A 19,209-nucleotide genomic window follows, 5' to 3' on the forward strand; every position below is an offset into this window, starting at 1 on the left:
AATGTCACCACAGAGAAAAACTTGACTTTGATAAAGGAAAACGGCGATAAATGAAGCCTCTAATTACAAAAAGCGACAAGTCCACAATTCAATATTTTCGGGAAACAACGTTTTTATGTTTCAAGGTTCAATTATTTGTTTTAACGTGAGATTATATTTTCCGTTGTATTCTATGTCAAAATTAGAACCAAATGGCAATTGGTTTCAGCCGATAAACTCTTAAATGTAATAAATATAAGCAAAATAAAATTGGACATAGCGCTATTTGTACCTCACTTTTTAATTTACTCCGCATAAGGCACATATTTCCGTGGCATTGTCATGAGTTTGCCAGATGCTACAGCATGGGAGACGCCCTTTTCAATATTGAACGTTCCCTTATTGGTTGACTTAAACGAGCGCGAAATCAACTAAGCTTTAACCCTTTATAGGTCATAAGCGAAAAACGGATAGTTTTGAGACCGGCAACATTAAGGTCTATATTTCTATAATTTTACAAGTTATAATCACCCTTATGGGTTTTAATCATTCTCAGATAATGCACAAAGGTCTTGAATCTGACCAATCGTCCTGAAGTTCGCACATATTGAGTATATTACGAAAAATGTGTCCCGGTCAGTTATCTGACCGGTGTCTATTTAGCGACATGATAGCTGCCAGTTTTTCAACAACAGTGTTTTTAAGTTCTTGTTTTTCGAAAATTGTGACTTGTTTACTGAAAACAAAGTATGTACATTTATAGTATACATAAAAATATATAGTTTTTTGTATTTCACCTATAAATCGTATGTGTTATAGTAAAATAATATCAAATTATTGAGTGACATGTCGAAAATCTAACCTCAAATTGTATAATTTGGACCCTTTTTGATTTACATAATATAAACACTAAAAATAATTTCTAAACCACAATGCATCTAATTTCATATAAAAATATAGTGAACTTTCACAATTACTAGTTATTTTTTGTGGATAATTAGTCGCTATCGAGTTATTTTATGATATGTGTCATTCTTTGAAAAAATGTTTTCTATAAAAATCGCGGGTACAAATAATTGTTTTTGTTTACATTCAAACTGTAATAATTTTTTTAAATACATATCTCAGAATGAAATAAAATAGTTATGGAATGTTATATGTATAAGTAGAAGCCTATATTGCAGAACAAAATTTTGTTTTTATTGTCTGAGGATGGTAAATGGGAGAAGCAGAGGTTTTAGTGCGAAAGACCTTGAAGACATGGGTGAAGACGCATTCCTGAGATTATTTGAAGGAATTACAGAATACGAAGCTGTGTTGGATAATTAAAAAAAATCTATTACACATCTTCACGTTAGAAACAAGTTGGCTGATCAGCTGATAGGATCTTTTACTTCAAGAAAAAGGGTTGGTCGACCTCCATTTCCTGACGATATCAATTCAAATCATTATCCTGAAAAATGTACACTTCGTAGAGGTGGTTATTGCAGCACTACGCTGAAAGTGATACGAAGCTCAGTAACAAATTGCAAAGTATCCCTTTGCATACCGTATTTTATGCCGTATCAATTATCTGAACAAAAGAAAAAGCCAACAAGGCCTTAGAAATGTTTATTATTTTGAGAAACTTCTATAAAATTAATAAAGTAATTATTATTGTTACAGAAATTAATGAAATTATATTTTTTTCCTAAAAAACCTGTCTTTTTATTATTAAAAAAAAATTCCGTGAACAAATATTTTTTTTACCTAAATGGACACCGGTCAAAAAACTGACCGCTGGGAAATCGATAATTACGAAAATACTATATACATTTCAAAAAAAAAAATATTTTTTCTGTTCATCAAAATGAATATAGAATACATAAAAAAAATAATTAAGCACATATCTTTAAAAAAAAAAGTTGTCCTATAAAGGGTTAAATAATATGAAACACGGACTTAGCTAAATATTTTTTTTCGTAGGGCTATGTCGCGTTTTGGAATTTATAGTTCAATACATATTGTGTAAAATTATACAAAGAATACGTGCGTATTTTTTTCTCGATTTTAACCAAATGTGGACTTATCGCTTTTTGGAATTAGAGCCTCAGATCTTGAAATTTAAAAAATTAATTGAATAAGTATGCCAAATGAAGCGTAATGCATGTATAACTGAGAAAAGAGGTCATTTGAAGTTTCTGAATTACTAAATTCTACACAGAAACATAAACGTTCCTATAAAAAATGGTCAAAAAATCCATCTTCTTCCGATTCTCCTAAAAAGTAGTGATATTTACTCATCTTCTTTTTCCTTTCATACATAAAAATATGGTGTACAACTTATGATAAGGGGTGGGTAGTAAAATTATATCAAATATACATCAGTAAGAAACTTTATTTTCCATAGCAATATCAAATTCACCTCATAATTACAAAAATAACTGTTATTAAATCAATATATTTCGATCTCTCTGCTATCCTTGTAAAGATACAACTCATTAATTATAAATTACAGTAGACAAGACACAAATTAATGTCTCAATCACATAATGATTCGCAAAAAGGGTTTCGACATATCAGGGGAACCACGAGAATTCTCAAAAGATTGCTATAAACGTAGGTACAGGTAACAATCGCGACCACGGCGAGTGCGGGTTCGTTATATCGCGATCTTATGGTGGAAACAATTTAATATTATGAAAGCTATCAGAAACATCGATGAAGCGTGGAATGAAGTCACCCAGTCGTGTATGAAGAGTGTTTGAAAAGGTTGTTCAGTGAAATTGCTGAAGTTCACTGCAATTATGAAAATGATATTCAAAATATCATTGAAGAGATTAATCTTACAGCCATATCTGGAGGTATCGAAGGTGTTGATATAGATGATATTCAAACTTTGTTAAAATCACACGGCAAACCCTTAACTAATGAAGAGCTGCAGGAAATGGACTGCCATACATCCCTAGAAAATGACGTCTCCGAGCCTGTTCCCGCGCGAAAGTTACGTGTTCAAACCATTGAAAGGGCCTTTGCATGGAGTTGTTAGAAGAGAACGACAAAGATTACTTACGGGTGAGTGCTGTAATGCATTACTTGACAGTATGTAATCGCAAATTTTGCACAATAAACGTAGAAGCCAAACAAAGGAATCCCCCATTGATTGCGAAATTTCGCTTATCACAACCATGTCCAGAACGTATCCCCCGCGACGGGGGTTACCTGTATTGGAACCTTTTTGGTGATAAAGTTAAAAAGTTAAATCAGCGTACCTAACCGAAGTGTAGGCAATACATATTAATATAAATGTTGATATATTTTTTTCTTTTTATTTACTGACCCTACAAGCAGTGACTCCCGCGTAGGAAGACAGGTTATGTTTTGCTTAGGTGGTGGCACATTTCAAGGGGTCGGTTAAATTAAGGGAGGAATGTGAATAATTCAACTTTTTAGAGTAGATGACTATGCGGAGTAATTGCCATTTTATTAGGAAATATGACAGAAAACCAACAAAAGAAAAAAATCCTGAAAAAAATATACAGTGTGATCATTTAACATTTGACTGAAATCCAAAATTATCAACGATTCATAAAAATGACATTATTTAAAGAGAGAAGTAAAAGATTTTGTGACAAAGTGCCGAATTGTGGGTACTTAGACTCTTAACTAGTGTCATAAACGTAATCCGATCCCGGCGGCATCGGTCTAGTTAACTGCCCGGATGGATTTTATTGCTTAGGGTCGAAAATGTTGTTTTTAAACGATCGACACATTAACAGTTTTGTTTGGTATACCCGAGAAATAACTCGTTATAAAAGTGAATAAATATATGGAGAAAATCATAAACTAAAATGTCAACGAATGTTTCCTCATTACATCCGAGATCTCGCTATTTCCGTGATCGTAATAACCTAGTTCGACTGTATTATAGTCATTTTCAATTGACAAAATCTAAAATGACGTCAATAGATCAGTTTTCCAAACATACAAAATACTGGTACCCCTTTTGTTAGATAGGTTTTACCGACCCTTGGATGACGAATATTATGAATTGTCCTTTTTTATTTACACTCTTTCGAGTCAGAATCATCCTCTCTTTTCTACGTCTTCCAAGTCGTTAAATATGTATCATTTTCTTCCATATTACTTTAACTGTTCGGATCCAATCGAGGATCAAAAGTTCAATACATAGTTTATCCTAGTAATAAATACAAAACCCAATAAATTTCACTTAGACTTATTCATTTCTTTCTTTTTTTACTGGCTGGTGAACTCGGTGGACTCTCTCCGAGTGAAATATCTGGATCGTCGCCGTCTAATAGTCTCAAAGCCGGCAGCTCTCCACTTTCCAGAGTCTTTAACATCCTAAAGCCTGGACCTAGACTGTCTCCGAGAGCCTCCAATACTGCAGGAAAGTGAAGTTGCGGCACTTCATTGCTCGGAGTAGACTCCTCGCAGGCTGTACCATCGTCCACCATGTCTAAGACTGATGCTGCAACCGCATCGGCTTCGTACGAGGCGTGGCGGGCTCGGTTTATGCCGCCGATCACTTCACTGTTGTACCAATCGTGTAATCCGGTGATTCCAAGCTCGGCAAAGGTTTTACTCATCAGGTCAGGAAATCCTTGAATGTTCAATAAAATCATTATGATATATTTTATTCAAAGAGACTATTGCAAGATTGAACCTAGTGAAAAATTTGTATTAACTGGTTCTATGCCTTCAGCGAGTTACTTCGCTCTATGAGGACGTGATCGACAGGCCGCACATACAAATTTCGCGAGTTATCTTGTCCGACTTTAAACTCAAATTACTAGCCACTATCGATTACTTTGCATAATCTAAAAAGATTAGCACACAGTGATATCTGTTTGAATAATTATGAAATACTAAGCCACAAATTATCGATATTACAGCAATTTTAGTAAGACCTTCGCTCTACATTCAATGTGTGTCATTAAAAATCTGCGGCCTGTCACATACTGCCATAGTAATATTGTGAGACATAAAAAATGTTAAAACACTTGATAGCATTTCTGGAACATTTTTGGTATAGTTGAATTTGTAGCAAGAGCTTTCTGACTTGGTGAATTGATATTTAACCATGGTGGTTTATTTATAGCTGCCATCTACCATGCAGCGGCGAAGGGTGGAGGAAGGCTGTTAAGATTTGACATATATAGTGCACACTAAACTTTGTCAGTCATAATTATTTGTCTTCATTGAAGTAAGAATACAATTTGCAGATGGTACTGTTTAGTTTTTAAAATTCAATTAAACCCTGCCTAAAACAAACCATAATAGTTTAGGTATGCTATGGGCGATCCGACAAAAATAGTGCACATTTTTTTAGTCATACGTATTTGTTTTCATTGAATTGAGAATACATATTATTTACAGATGATGTTGCTTAGTTTTTTTAAATTCATTATGCCCTGCCTATTCCAAACTATAATTGATAAAAAATATTCATCTAATAAAATATCTAAAATGGTTTAATGGCAAAATTTTAGATATTTTAATGATAAACAAATGTTTTTTTTACTATTATCTACTATGACTTGGATGAATTGGCTTAATTGAATTTTCAAAGCTAAAGAACACTATCTACACATTGTAGTCTTATGTCAGATATTAACAGCCTACCTCCACTCTTCGTCACTGCTATCATGTAAATGATACAGATGACATATTACATGTGATTGCTCATCTAAATACCTGCTCTGAATATGCTCTGCTAAATCCGTGAAGAACTTGCTGAATACATAATAATATAATGATTAAATTGTACATTGAGAAGACATTATTTTGATGAACCTTGTCCTGTTTCATATTTTTACTTATCATAATAATATTATCATTCTGTACTGTTTATTGTTTTAACTACATGAATTCGGCAACTTTATAAATTGGGCATAACAAAGGTATTATTCTTCAAAACCTTTCACGAGGACAGTTTTCAAGAGCATATTTAGCAGTGGCGAATATTTAAAGCCTACCTTCTTAAGAAAAAAATATTTTTTAATTGCATATTCACATGTTTATATACTTAATCACTTCATTATTTATGTTCTATAAAAATAAATTATTCTGCCAACGAGAGATGTCGTAGGAATGTATTACAGTATTACGAGTGCTTAAAGTCAGACAACGTTATGTACAAAAAAGTGTTTTTTTTTTTTTTTTGAGATAACGTTATTTTACATTTACGGCTACATGATAGTCAAACAACGTTATGTCAATCTTTTTTAATTTCTTATTAAATCGTCAGTAAAGTTTAACGCTAACTACATAAGTTACCCTTGTTTTCATATTTTTTTAAAACTATCCCTATAAATTTTAACATCATCATAAGCAAGATAAATGTACAATACATAATAAATTATAAAATATTAACATTAGGTTTTAAATAAACATTTCCCTGTTGAGTTACAAGAATCTAAAATAACGATTTTTGGCTCTCCTGTAAAGTTGCACTTTTGTAGATAGTGTTGTTTGACACTAAGCCCTCGATTACATAGTTACAAAACAATCTGCAAAATTTACTTTTTTTATTGAAAAATATACCACAGTGCGCCATCTGTCTTGACATAAATAAAGCTCAGATTATGTGTGAAATAATTCTGAATTTTTTTCGTATGGACTTTATGTCTCGTAACCTCAGCAAGTCTGTTGAATTGTATGAAATAAGGTAAGCTCCTATCGCAGAGCCTAAAACATTCGCGCGTAATATTGTTGTCATGGCTGTGCACTTTGTCCAAAATCATTAATAATTAGATAATTTAAAAAAATAATTTCTATGGCATTTAATCGAATAAACCTCCACTCTGTGTAGGCCCTTATGATCCTATCAGGATCGGACATGGTCGAAAAAAAAAAAAAAAGTATAGATTGTTTTTAATAAAAAGAAATATTATCTAATGATTTTTGATGGGTATAAATGTTTTGAAAAATACGTAATTTAAATGCTTCGCTCATTTTTATGTCGTCAGTGAGTTTTTGAAGTTTCATTGAATTAGTGTTTCGTTGTCATTTTTTAGTGTATACCTATTCATTAGTGGTAAATATCGTATTATCTTCTTATTTCTCATAAGTATACCTGACAAGTGTGCTCTTTTTATCAGATCTCCACAGCCTACCTCTTTCCAAAAGTCACCCTTTGCCACTGATATTTAGTATTATATTTTTTGGAAAAAGCTGAGTGATTTCTTTTACATAAAACAACCTCGTCAGCCATTATTATCTATCAAATAGAATTACAGGGCCAGTTCTAACCTGATGGTCTCTCAGATGCCTCTTTGTCAGCGACAGTCCTCATGGTATTGGTGAGGGTGTGCATGAAATGTCCAGTGGCATCGGCTAGAACGTCGAGAACAGACCTGGCGACGCTGAAAGAAGCGGGTCGAGAGGCCAAAACAAGGGCAGCCGCTTGGACCAAGGCACGGCGGCAGTCTCCTGAACTCATCGGCCGAATCACGGCACCCACACCTAGTGACCAGGAACAGTACTCCTGAGAGGCAAAGTAATCAACTGTTTTAATAACTACTACAACAATTCTGTAACTTAGAGCTAAAAGTGTGGAAGTCACATTTTTATCATTTTTGAGTATGCAGATTGAACATCCACTCTTTCAGCTGTAAAGTATAATAATTGGACTACCGTGGTTTTAGAAGTATTTTGAAAACCATCTGACAATATACCTTATCAGTGCCAGCCGATTTTTACTAGGTGGACACTCTATTTTTGGAATAAAATAAATCCCTTAAAATATTATGAAATAGGAACAGAATGATAAATATTTGTGAGAACTTACCAACACAACATGTTTATCGAGTTTATCGTGAAAAAACACTAAAATGATAAATATTGTTTAGAAAATATACACAGAATGTTTATTCAGAACTTACGTTTACAAGAACCCGCGAGTTAACTCGTCCGTGGCTTGGCGTGACATACATGCTTTGGCGAGTTAACTCGTCTGTGAGACGGATCAGGTTTGATGACCAATGAATGGGTCTGATTGCCTTACAAACAGTCAGAAATTGTGTACGCGTCAAACTGAATTTAGCTAAAAGTCTAGATGGTAAATCAATGGGTCAATCCTGTTGTTTGAATATGAACAGACGTTGAATTTAAGATATTATTATTATAAAATTTAATAATTATTGATTTAGGTATCATATTCTATGAAAGAGGGCTGTAGGCTGATAATTTTGGGGAAACCGTGATTTACATTAACAAAATTGATATAAATTCTTGTGATGATTAATTTAGAATAATTATTATTTGTAAACTAAATTCATATTTTAATATAAAGCATGTAAAAAATAACCTTGTCAATGTGTCTGAATGGAAGGTTAGGTTCATGATGCATCTCTCTGGGAACATCCAAAAGAGGACCAGGAATGAGCATCCGGGAGCGTTCTAGCAATCTCACAGTCTGTAATGTTATACTCTCCAGCGGCAGCTCGACAATGGAACTCTTTTTGTTGGGTATCCACACCTCGGGATTGGGCAACAGCGCCAACTCGATTAAAGGGTTGAAATTCACCTTCGGTACGTACGACATCGGATCCTCACACCTGTCTATATCGCCCCAGTGTCGAGTTGTTTTATGAGACATCTTTTGGACTTCAATGTAACTCGTTTTAATACCAAATCTTGTGTTATTACTGTCCTGGAAATTAATTAAGATAGAAACAGATTAATTATAAATGTACCGCAATAATGAAAGGAAGAGTGGGAGAAGCGTTGGGTGAGACAAGGCGATACAACAGGCGTAATGTAAGCACAGTTGACAAATGCAACCATAGACAATCTACACATCAGTACATGCATGTATCCTGCACACAGGAATAAATTGCATCTGCGCATATAAATGGTTACCACTTTAGATTGTTAGGGGTCATCCATATATGATATCAAATCCTAAAAGAGTAAGAATTTTCACTTCATGAAATAGATATCTAGGTACAAGTCGGTTATGGGGAAGCCAGGCGGGAACCGTGCTAATTGTAATAGCCGATTTTGGCAAAATTCAAGAATTCAAGAATGAAAACCTAACCTAACCTAACAAATAATCCAGTATATCGGCTATTTTCAAAATGTGTTTACCGCTGACTTCTCCATAACCGACTTGTACCGATATTTATAATCAAAGTTATTCTTGAGAATGGAACCTAAAATGACTCACAAACACAATTAAAATACTTAGGTATTGAGTTCAATTATTTTTATTTTTTTTCTTTCTTTATAACACTATGATGGGTCACGAGGATCGATGACAATAGTGTAGCAGTAGTGAAACAATCACAAAAACACTGTACGTAAAAACTTTAGTATTGTGACCTCACCGAAAATCGAACACGGAACCCCCGGATAAAAAGCCATTGTGTTAGACGATACCCCATTATATCCAAACGGATTTTGATAACACAACATTCATTTCAATTATTGTCGGTATTGTAAGGCAAGAAAAAATAATATGAGGACATTAAAATCATAGAAAATAATTCCTAACCTAAGTAATCTTATAACGATTTTAAATTTAAGATAAATTAAACAATTACTTGTTAGGAATATTGTTTTTGCTATTGCATATTGTAGGTCTGTAGGAAATCAAAACTAGTTTATCAAGGTGGTTTGAATATTATTTTTCGGTGAAAGTAAAATTACTACGTAGTATTCTGTAGTAGGTATATACCTAGTAGGTACAAATATCCAATCGATATGTTGAATGTTTTTATTTGCTTATTTACTTTTTAGCCGCCGTTGGACAAACATGGCTGGCACAAATTGTCCCTCGTATATCCACAAAGAAAAAGTGCGTGAACGTATCTAAAAGTCTATAAATATCTTCGTTTTTCATTCACGATAATGTCGTTCATGATGTGCACTGCACAATAAATACACAAGTATCCCGTTCCGTTGTTATTTTCAAATATGTAATCAATTAATAGTATAACATATTGAAACGTTATAACAGTCTATTTCACATAAAATTAAATAATCATACAGTGGACATTCGTCTTTTATAATTTGTTTAATCAAAAAGTGCGAGCATATTTTTAAAATCCAAATATAAATACATCGCGCGGCCAGATTGTCATAAACGTCACCGATATTTGTTTTAGGTTAGTTTCGTATTTTCGTTAATTGTGCCTATGTTCGGAGCGATCGGGGCGCTCAAAATGTACCTGTAGCTATACATGGTCTATTTTCGCCCGGCCTGTATCTTCCCCAGTGGCGCAATTGGTTAGCGCACGGTACTTATAAGACAGTAGTCGTGAGCGATGCCGGGGTTGTGAGTTCGAGCCTCACCTGGGGAATTATTTTTGTTCAATAAAATTATAATATCCATTTCATTAGTATTTTTCTAAATTTAGTCGAACTTTGCAATACAATAAAACCGGTTTTGCATTATTTTTTAAAATATTAAAATATATTACATTCTCGTTTTATTTCATTATCAGTACAAAAAATAAATAATTTTAAATTGTACAGGTTTTTAAAAAAAAAAAAAAATGTCGATAGCTATTTCGGATGTAACACCATTATCACGACTTTTTTTTTAAACCTGTAGAATTTAATATTATTTATATTTTCATTTCTTGTAAAATGGAATTCTACCAAGTAAATGCTAACTCAATTAATATAATAATATGAAATTTAAAAATAGAATTATCAGCTGTTTATAGGTATTAATTTACTATTACAGACGCTTCAAGTATATTTCTATAAGTATTATTTTTACCTAAGTAGGTATTGATATTTCTCAAAATAATCTTGCTGTTTTATCCCCATAATAAATGGAATAAGAAAGTATATCCATCTAGTTAATTAATTTCTGCATTCAGCCATCAAAAAAATGCGAAAGTGCAATAATTTTCTATGAAAAAATTGTGATATTTATAAAAAAAAAATGTATTCGCGTGATATAGCTTCCTTTTGTGCGTAAAAATAAGGGCAAAAAATCATGCCCCGGGTGAGGATCGAACTCACGACCTTAAGATTATGAGACTTACGCGCTGCCTACTGCGCTACCGAGGCCGTGCAAACTCCGAAAAAGATTTGGCTACAAAACTTTCCGAAATATTACTATTTTATCAAAAACTAACATTTGTGTAAACAATTAAAACAAAAATTGTATAAATAAATGATGGGTATTCAATTTCAATCATTTGTATTTGGGTGTAGTTGACATATATTTTTTTTTTATGACAATGCCCCTCCAAGAAAGCGAGGCAAAATGAGTGTATTATTAAATTAATTAAAATATAATACAAGAACTGGTGACTTGTTTGCCCCAATCTAGATTATACTTTAAATTACCAATCTGCCTGTGTCATGTTCTTAGGGACGTACCTATGCATAGTACCACAGAAGAGATAATAAATAAAATTCCGATAGGCTATAACAGTGCTCCGCAACCTTTTCTCACCCACGGCACACCAAAGGTCTTCCCAGAATTCCGCGGCACACCACACGTAAAACAATTTATACACCAAAACATTGACCCCACATTCTGAAGGGGGACCCCAGGCTAGGATCTTTGGCGGCCCTCTGAGATGTCCGGGGTTCCAGCGACTAGCTCAGGTGTCCATCGAACCCCGGATTCACAAAAAAAGATAAAAAAAAGGATTTATATATGTTGGTAAAATTAAATAAAACACTAAGTCTTTCTCGTGCGGTCTTAGCGTTATATATTTTAATATTTGGTTGGACATTACTTTATAGTCCATTAGGTACATATTTTGTTTTTACAATTAGTTACGCAGGTCCGTACACGGTTTACAAAGGACGCTTACTGACTTTCTTTTCCTTTTTCAAATTCCCCGTACCCACGCCGTCCAGCAAAAAGGACTCTCGTGATTGGCCAAATTTTATCGCGTGATGCTTTTGATTTGACGAATCACGAGGACCACCCTGGCGCAGGCGCGTGGAGATTTTAACGTTGCCGGCAAGCGCGGCAAAATTTATTATATATGAATACTTATATTTAGTCATAAAATTATCTCTCTCATCCATCATCATTTATACTTTTTAAATCAAATTAAATTTATCTTAATTACACCTCCGCCCAATATGTGATTTTCACACACCGGACGAAGGCCTCCGGAACACATATCCAAGCCACGTAAAGCGTCTCTTCGTGATAACCTAAATCACCGAAGACTGCTGTGTCCATTTACGAACCCAAGTGTTATATACAATATTAAGTAATACCTACATGATTTTTAAAACAAAATTCAAAGACTACGTCCCTACTGACAAAAAATTATTGTTTTAATATTTTTACACACATACTTACCATTTAAGAATCCCTTGTGTCGTCATGTGTTCAAATCTGACACATTTTTCCAATTTGTGTTTGCCTCCAGAACATGAATCCAATGAGTTGGGCCAAGGATAATATTCGTCATGGATGATGGAGTCATTCATGACTTGTATTTTTTGCGGAATCATGAAAAAATTACTGACCGATAACTTATATTTCAAAACATGTTTTAAACACAATGTTGTTTTTTTTAATAATGCCACAACGTTAATTTTTTTCTCGGCAAATACCTTAGAGCAGCATTTCCCCTGACAGTTGATAGTTTTTATAACATATAATTTTAACAAATGGATTGTTATAGATTAGTTAAAAATATTCCTACTTCTTCATTGATACTGACCACCTGTTTCGATACATGGGAGACTTCCGTGGGCATAATTCGGTAAGGTTCAAAGGCAAATAAAAGAAATAATCATAAGTGTAAACTACAAGTATTTATTTAATATTAACAAAATACAACTAAGGTATACATTACAATCCTCATGATAATTATTAGAACTAATCACAATATACAAGAGTTTCCAATCTCAACTAATATTGACCAGCCAATTCTGAGAAAAAATTAAATCAAACCAATTGCTCAGGAAAATATACAATAATGGAAATCACAAATTTAAAATAGAAACCATTATAAATCACGATTATGACGTATTAAAACAACTTTTAATTACTAAAACATTCATTGTATGTATTATTAAATCGATTATTACAAATTTCATTCAAAAGTTTAAAACATAAATAATTAATTATTACGTAATACTTGTATTATAACAGTGCTATTCAAACTGTGTGCCGTGAACGACAACCAATGGTGCCACAAGTTTAAAACAACGCACCGATGCAGACAGAATGATAAATCTCACCGTTGCGCCTGTTTATATTAAATATAACATTGTTTATGAACAGCACCTCTCTCAACTTAGCAACTGGTTCAATACCTTCAAGATGAAAATATGGAGAAATTTAGATGGGTTCAAGATCTGTGAGTATTGGGGGTAGTTGCAACGACGTTTCGCATGGTTAGACAGTCATTCATTGCATGTGGGCGACAAATTGGGAATACGAATAATCAAATTAATAATAGACTAAAAACAATATGGGAAGACATTCCGAGTCCATTACAGGGCGGATTGATTTCAAGATTTGAGGAACTATTACATAAACAGCAGGCTCACCCTTCCATTAAAACAGTTTGAAGTTTGAGACGAGATTACTCGTGAAATTTGTATGTGCGGTCTGTCGATCACGGCCTCATAGAGGGAGAAAACTCGCTGAAGGCATAGGACCGGTTAAAATAATGTATAATCCATGCCATTTTACCCTAAAAGGCACTGGTTGGCTGATAGCATAGGTATATCATAGAAAACCTACAATGTACATAATAATTGATAACCGGAATGAATAGTTTAAAATGAAGTATAGTTTAGTTATCCACTTAAATACTGTTATTAAATCAAACAACATTACGCATATTGGAAAAGAGGCGCTCTCGTGAGGTAAAATTACTATAATACACCTAATAATTCATATTATGACATTTTGTGAAACTGTTTCCAAATTTAAAATTACACATTATACCTAATTAAAATATTTGATCGAATATTAATTAACATACACACTCATCCCTTGATTTATACTCAAATATTCATGATAATTCTTTTCAATTATATATCTCTATTTACAAGCCAAAGTCGGTGATTCAAAAGACCCAGTATTACTGACTGTAAAGAAGTAGAGTAAAGTTTTGTAGAATTTTAATTTGGGTGATATTGTACAAATTGTTTAAAGTTTCAATGCGATCCAAGGACCAAATATACAGTACATAAACGGGTTTATGTGTTGGCCGATTTTCAAACGTAAAGCCCTCAGCAAAATTGACACAAAAGTTGAAATAGTTTTGTAAGTCGGTAAGTCGTTTCTGACAAAGCCAAATTGTAATGAGTACCGATTATCTAAGCAAACACGAAAGATTATCAGTATTAAAAATGTCTTATTGTATATTCAAACAATTGGTACCAGTTTTCGCATTTTTTTTATGCATACGTCAACATAGTGTTGCAATACCGGCAATTCAATTAGTATTGTCCAAATGCTATGAACACTTTATCCACAACGCATACGTAAGTAGAGTAAACAATTTGCAAATAATTTCAAATGCCAAAAGTTACGTTGCCATCTTAGCAATTGTTTTTCTAAACCGTCATTTATGCGTAGGGTTCATAATTATTAGTTTTTACATATCGTCGATATTCTATGTATGTAATTGGCCCCAATAGAGATAAGTCACAGAATTTTTGATAAAGCACAGTGACTGTGAAATCGAACCAAAATAATATTTCTAGTGATGACAGCGTTTAGTTAAAAGAGCGGTTACTTTAGAAACAAGTATTGAATGATTGTACAATAACTATCCATATCCCAAAGGTTTGGGAAAATACCTATCCGACTATCCTCATTTTGAAAACCTTGTAGAGACCCATATGCATCACTTAGAGCGAAAATATGATTTATATCTTGATTTAAGCAGTTTTTTAAGAGCATAGCATACATCATTGAAACGGCAAATAATTTTCAAAAATAGGTAGAATGAAATTTCACACCCGTTGCCAATCGGAGAGAGGTAGTCGAGATGTGCGCACGTCAATTTGTTTTGTGATGGCGTCGGAGGAATATATTCTTAAAGATGACTAAAAAAAGTCACGCATGTACTCGAAAAAGAAAACATGTCAATGAATATAATATTATTATTATTAGTAATATAACAATAAACATAACATTAAATGGACGCATGTTGAATTCTTATGACAAATTATGTTTTGTTCCGCACGCGTTGTTTGCACAATCTACCGCGTCGCGTAGTGACGATCTTTTTAGACCATGCCTCAGCTGAAGTATAGCCTTAATGTCCTGGTACCCATCACATGATTTTGTATGAGCTCAATGTCTCTGTTTACGCAGTTTGTCATGGAACGTATCTACAGTATAAATCGAGGGATGGACGAGTGTACGGCAATTTTAAGACGCAAACAAAAAATAAATATTCACCTGTTTCTCCTAGGAACGTTATATGATCAATGACAATGACAACATAATTTATAAAAATACAGGCTTGAAAAAAATATTAGTAGGTACTTAACTAGTTGTATTATATAGAGGGGGATCATTGGCAAAGCGGAATAACAATTGGTGGTCAGAAAATATACAAATTAAGATTCGCAGATGATACCACACTAATCGCTGCTGATGGAAGAGAACTCACAGAGCTGCTACACCGGGCAGAGGAAAAGAGTCGCAAATACAGCCTCCTTATAAATAAGAAATAATAATAAAAATAAATGGTGTTTGGTTTATGCAGTGTTTAATAGAATTTAAAAAACTAACTTACACTATCTGCAATTTGTAGTCTTGGTTCAATGAAAACAAATATGTGTGGCTGATAAAGTTTATTGCGCACTATTTATGTTGGATTTTAACAGCCTTTCGCCACTGCTTTCATGCAATAAAAAAATATGACCATGATTAAAGTTTGTGCTATATTATAACATTGCGGATGGACCAAACAATCAAGGATCAGTTTACATTCGAATGCTACACTACACAAACCTACAAACATTGATATACTACTGGATGAATCATATGCTTCTTAAAATGACGCCCGATTTTCAGCGACTCGGCCAATGTTAAAACTTACTGTTTATTATGAGTAAGCCCGATCTAGCTTGCATCTTACTCTAACTAATAGTCAGCGCATGACGACTTGCTCTGTCTGCTTTGGGTTGCAGCCACCCTTAGGTTCACTATTCCAAGAACGCAAATTTAGTTTTACAGCCAGGGCAATACGGGTGAAATTCGGGAATCCATGTTAACGGTCTTAACGCATTATACCTACAAGGAAATATTATAAGACGATATTCGTAATATCTTTTGTGGTACATTTTTAAAATGACACTTGTATGGGAACTCCTCATCTAGTAGTATATCAATGCCTACAAATGATTTAAACAAAAATTGTGTTAATGGCGAAGTGTCAATTTTAGACGCGATTTTTAACTAGAAGGTCGGCGCTTTGGATAACTAAATCGCTCTCAACACTCACATTGCAACCACAACATATATTATTATGGTTATCGTAGTCTACCTTGTCAGAGTACAAAAGCCGAGAAACAGTTTATACATATTTGAGGTAAAGCATTAGGCATCAATAAATTACAATATGTTCCACACTGCGTATCAGCGAAACGTTTTAGATTTGAGTATGTGTACAAAAAATTATCATACCCTCCAATAACCAGTTTAATAGATGCAGCGAAAGAACAAACCTGATAAATTCCAATAACATACAGCAGGTATCGGTTAATAGAGAGCTGATTTATTAGTTTGGTTTTAATCAAAGGTGCTTTCTTTCGCTCACTTCGTATAATATTTATGAACCCCAGGAATTGCGGTATATCTTTACTACTTGTCAGATTCAATGCGTACCATATGGACTTTACACCGGTGACGAAGGGTGGAGGTAGGCTGTTAAGATTCAACATAAATTGTGCACACTAAATTTTGTCTTCGCCACTGCTTCACACTCCATCAATTCTCGAATCAAAATCATATTTGACGCTACACCTCTCATGATTCTACCCCCACATTAAGGACAACATAGACTAAAAGCTGCTAAAGTATAATTATTTTCTATCGTATTAACTCGAAAGAATCATTCGAACTATTTGCTAGATCAGCCCTAGTCGATATGTATTATAAAAATGGTTAAAATTAATTAATACAATACTACAGGAAAGAATATTAATAACATTAATGATATACCATAATAGTCCACGCCGTTGGCTGTCAATTACTATGAAAATGTTTACTTTGCGACACACATATTTGGTACGGCACATGCATACCAGTGGCGAAGGGTGTAGGTAGGCTGTTAATTATAGCTATAAATAGTGCTAAAGTTCGTCAGTCATAGGTATTTGTTTTCATTGAAATAAAACTACAATTTACAGACGGTGTTGGTTAGTTTTTAAAATTCAATTTAACCCTGCGAAACCAAGCCATAATAATCGAATAATACTCGACTATCTATAAAATATCTAAAATTATGCAATTAAATCATACAATATTTTTTATCTATTATAGTTTGGTGTAGGCAGGGTTTAATGAATTTAAAAAATTAACGAACAATATGTCTAATATGTATTGTTAATCCAACGAAAACAAATAAGTATTAATGAAAAAGTGTGCATAATTTTGTCGTATCGCCCAAAGTATGCCAAAACTATTATGGTTTGGTTTAGGCAGGGTTTAATTGATTTTTAAAAACTAACCAGAACCATCGGTAAATTGTAGTCTTATTTCAATAAAAACCAATACGTATGACGGACAAAGTTTAATGTGCACTATTTATGGCAAATCTTAACAGCCTACCTCCACCCTTCGCTACTGATATATACACATAAAAGTCTCCTGTATGCGTGTGAATTTTGAGAGTTGCGGCAGCTCGCTCTTGTTGCTCAGCCAGATGGATACCGCCACCGTGTCTTAGCCTGAGGCGATGCTGACTATACAAGTTGCAGGGTTGACATGACAATGATACCGGACTGAAGAAAATTATGTGACCTTTTACATGGCCCTACACTTGGAAACCCGGGCGAAATACGGTAACATGTAATCTCTATCTGAACAAAAAAAGTCAAATGAAAAGGACTGGATTTTAAGTCTTCAGGCGCTACATAGGAAAAAAATGACTTTATAAAAATTACATTTTGCCAAACAATGGAAAGAAAACAAATTAGATGATAATGTTTGAATATGTTTGTTTAACATGTAAACAAATACAATATGCATATGTACCAAATTTCATGTCACCATCGCAAAGTAAACAATCAAGTTGGCCAACGGGGGGGACGATAAATTACATTACTAGATAATATATTTACAAAGTGGCAGATCGCAGATTCCAGAGTTATTTTTAATTTTTTTTTCTTTTAGTCGGAGCCATTGACAAAATAATTAAAATGTTGATAATTATGAATAGTGTCACCGCCGGCCGGTTAATTCTTGTCGGGCGGGGGGGAGGTGATGCGGCGTTTGAATAACAGAATGTGCGGTTCTGAAATGAAACAAATTAGCAATGAATATTAATTTATATAGGCGTCTTCCAATGCCTGCTGAACTTGATCAAAAGAATGTCTTCAAGTGTTGCTAATCTCCGCCTCAAAAAATGATTGCCATATACCATTCTGGACTCGAGAGGTAAAGTCGGTTATATAAAAACTGTATTTTTTCCCAGAAGCGTTATTGTATCATGATGCAATACAAATTTTCTCTGACCACTGACTTCATTTAGATTTCTAGTGTTCTTGAGGTGTGTTCCAATAATCAATTATCAAGAAAACCTAAGCAATTAAAGGACAGTGTGGGGAATTCATATTTTCTAGATACAAACTGTTCATTAATATGTTACACTTAGCACTCGTCCAGCGTATGCACGTTCGGGGGAGATTTAAGCGGCGCGCGCAACTCAAACGTATAACCGTGTGTGAAAATGTTCATGGACGATATCTTTTTTTGGTTATCAGTTTGAGTTGCGCGCGCCGCTCAACGCTCCGCCAACTCTGGACGGCGCCTTAGGTATCTTTTTATGCGGTAGATATGTTCCATAGGATATCGCTAAAAAGACTTAACTTATATGTTAGATAATTTTCCAAAACCTTAAGGCCGCACCCTGAAGCGTGTAATGTAACGCGAATTTGTCGTCCATACGTAGCTACGATCCTTACATGTAATGCTCGTAGTGACATTGGCGCTGATCCATCGGCTGTCGGTTTTTGACACGAACACAAAGGTGCTCAGTGCTAGATAATTCGAACAACAGGATTCACGTCGAGATCGTGTGCTGTCCATACAATTCGCGT

General features: G+C 34.0%; 2 protein-coding genes and 2 non-coding genes across 9 annotated transcripts in view; 1 reads left to right on the forward strand and 3 right to left on the reverse strand.

Moving 5' to 3' along the window:
* Positions 1-2,338: 2,338 nt before the first annotated feature.
* LOC147074354 (STAGA complex 65 subunit gamma-like) lies at positions 2,339-10,077 on the reverse strand. Of its 5 annotated transcripts, none has more exons than XM_085943628.1 (4): positions 9,717-10,077; positions 8,291-8,635; positions 7,234-7,468; positions 2,339-4,582 (listed from the first exon to the last, which is right to left on the reverse strand). In XM_085943628.1, the coding sequence occupies exons 2-4, from the start codon at positions 8,579-8,581 to the stop codon at positions 4,200-4,202; spliced, it is 909 nt and encodes a 302-aa protein (XP_085799754.1). In that variant the 5' UTR covers positions 8,582-8,635; positions 9,717-10,077; the 3' UTR covers positions 2,339-4,199. The 5 variants fall into 5 exon arrangements, with proteins under 5 accessions (XP_085799754.1, XP_085799755.1, XP_085799756.1 ...); XM_085943629.1 differs by having other exon boundaries at positions 9,662-10,077; XM_085943630.1 differs by having other exon boundaries at positions 9,528-10,077.
* Positions 10,078-10,194: 117 nt separating this feature from the next.
* On the forward strand, positions 10,195-10,286 carry TRNAI-UAU (transfer RNA isoleucine (anticodon UAU)). The gene is given in 2 exon segments: positions 10,195-10,232; positions 10,251-10,286. It is a non-coding gene; the product is annotated as a tRNA-Ile (tRNA).
* A 648-nt stretch (positions 10,287-10,934) lies between these two features.
* Positions 10,935-11,007, reverse strand: TRNAM-CAU (transfer RNA methionine (anticodon CAU)). The gene has a single exon. It is a non-coding gene; the product is annotated as a tRNA-Met (tRNA).
* Positions 11,008-17,668: 6,661 nt separating this feature from the next.
* Cks30A (Cyclin-dependent kinase subunit 30A) overlaps positions 17,669-19,209 on the reverse strand; it is a 204,656-nt gene continuing 203,115 nt past the window's right edge. Inside the window, exon 3 of one of the 2 annotated variants that reach the window (XM_085943650.1) lies at positions 17,669-18,404. In XM_085943650.1, coding sequence (XP_085799776.1) covers positions 18,346-18,404 — 59 coding nt within the window. In that variant the 3' untranslated portion in view covers positions 17,669-18,345. The remainder of the gene's footprint in view (positions 18,405-19,209) is intronic. The other variant, XM_085943651.1, reaches the window with a different exon arrangement.

This window comes from Rhyacophila brunnea, unplaced genomic scaffold, assembly GCF_057557595.1.
Source record: "Rhyacophila brunnea isolate RB1 unplaced genomic scaffold, BYU_Rbru_1.0 scaffold_16, whole genome shotgun sequence".
NCBI classification, from domain to species: domain Eukaryota; kingdom Metazoa; phylum Arthropoda; class Insecta; order Trichoptera; family Rhyacophilidae; genus Rhyacophila; species Rhyacophila brunnea.

What these genes read in the sequence shown, in the direction of transcription:
- LOC147074354 (XM_085943627.1), bottom strand. Translation starts at nt 9,368, where the DNA reads ATGGGGTATCGTCTAACACAATGGCTTTTTATCCGGGGGTTCCGTGTT. An exon ending in CATTCAGACACATTGACAAG is followed by an intron (nt 7,469 to 8,290) that starts GTTATTTTTTAC and finishes TTTGCCTCTCAG; the next exon opens with GAGTACTGTTCCTGGTCACT. An exon ending in GGCATCTGAGAGACCATCAG is followed by an intron (nt 4,583 to 7,233) that starts GTTAGAACTGGC and finishes TGAACATTCAAG; the next exon opens with GATTTCCTGACCTGATGAGT.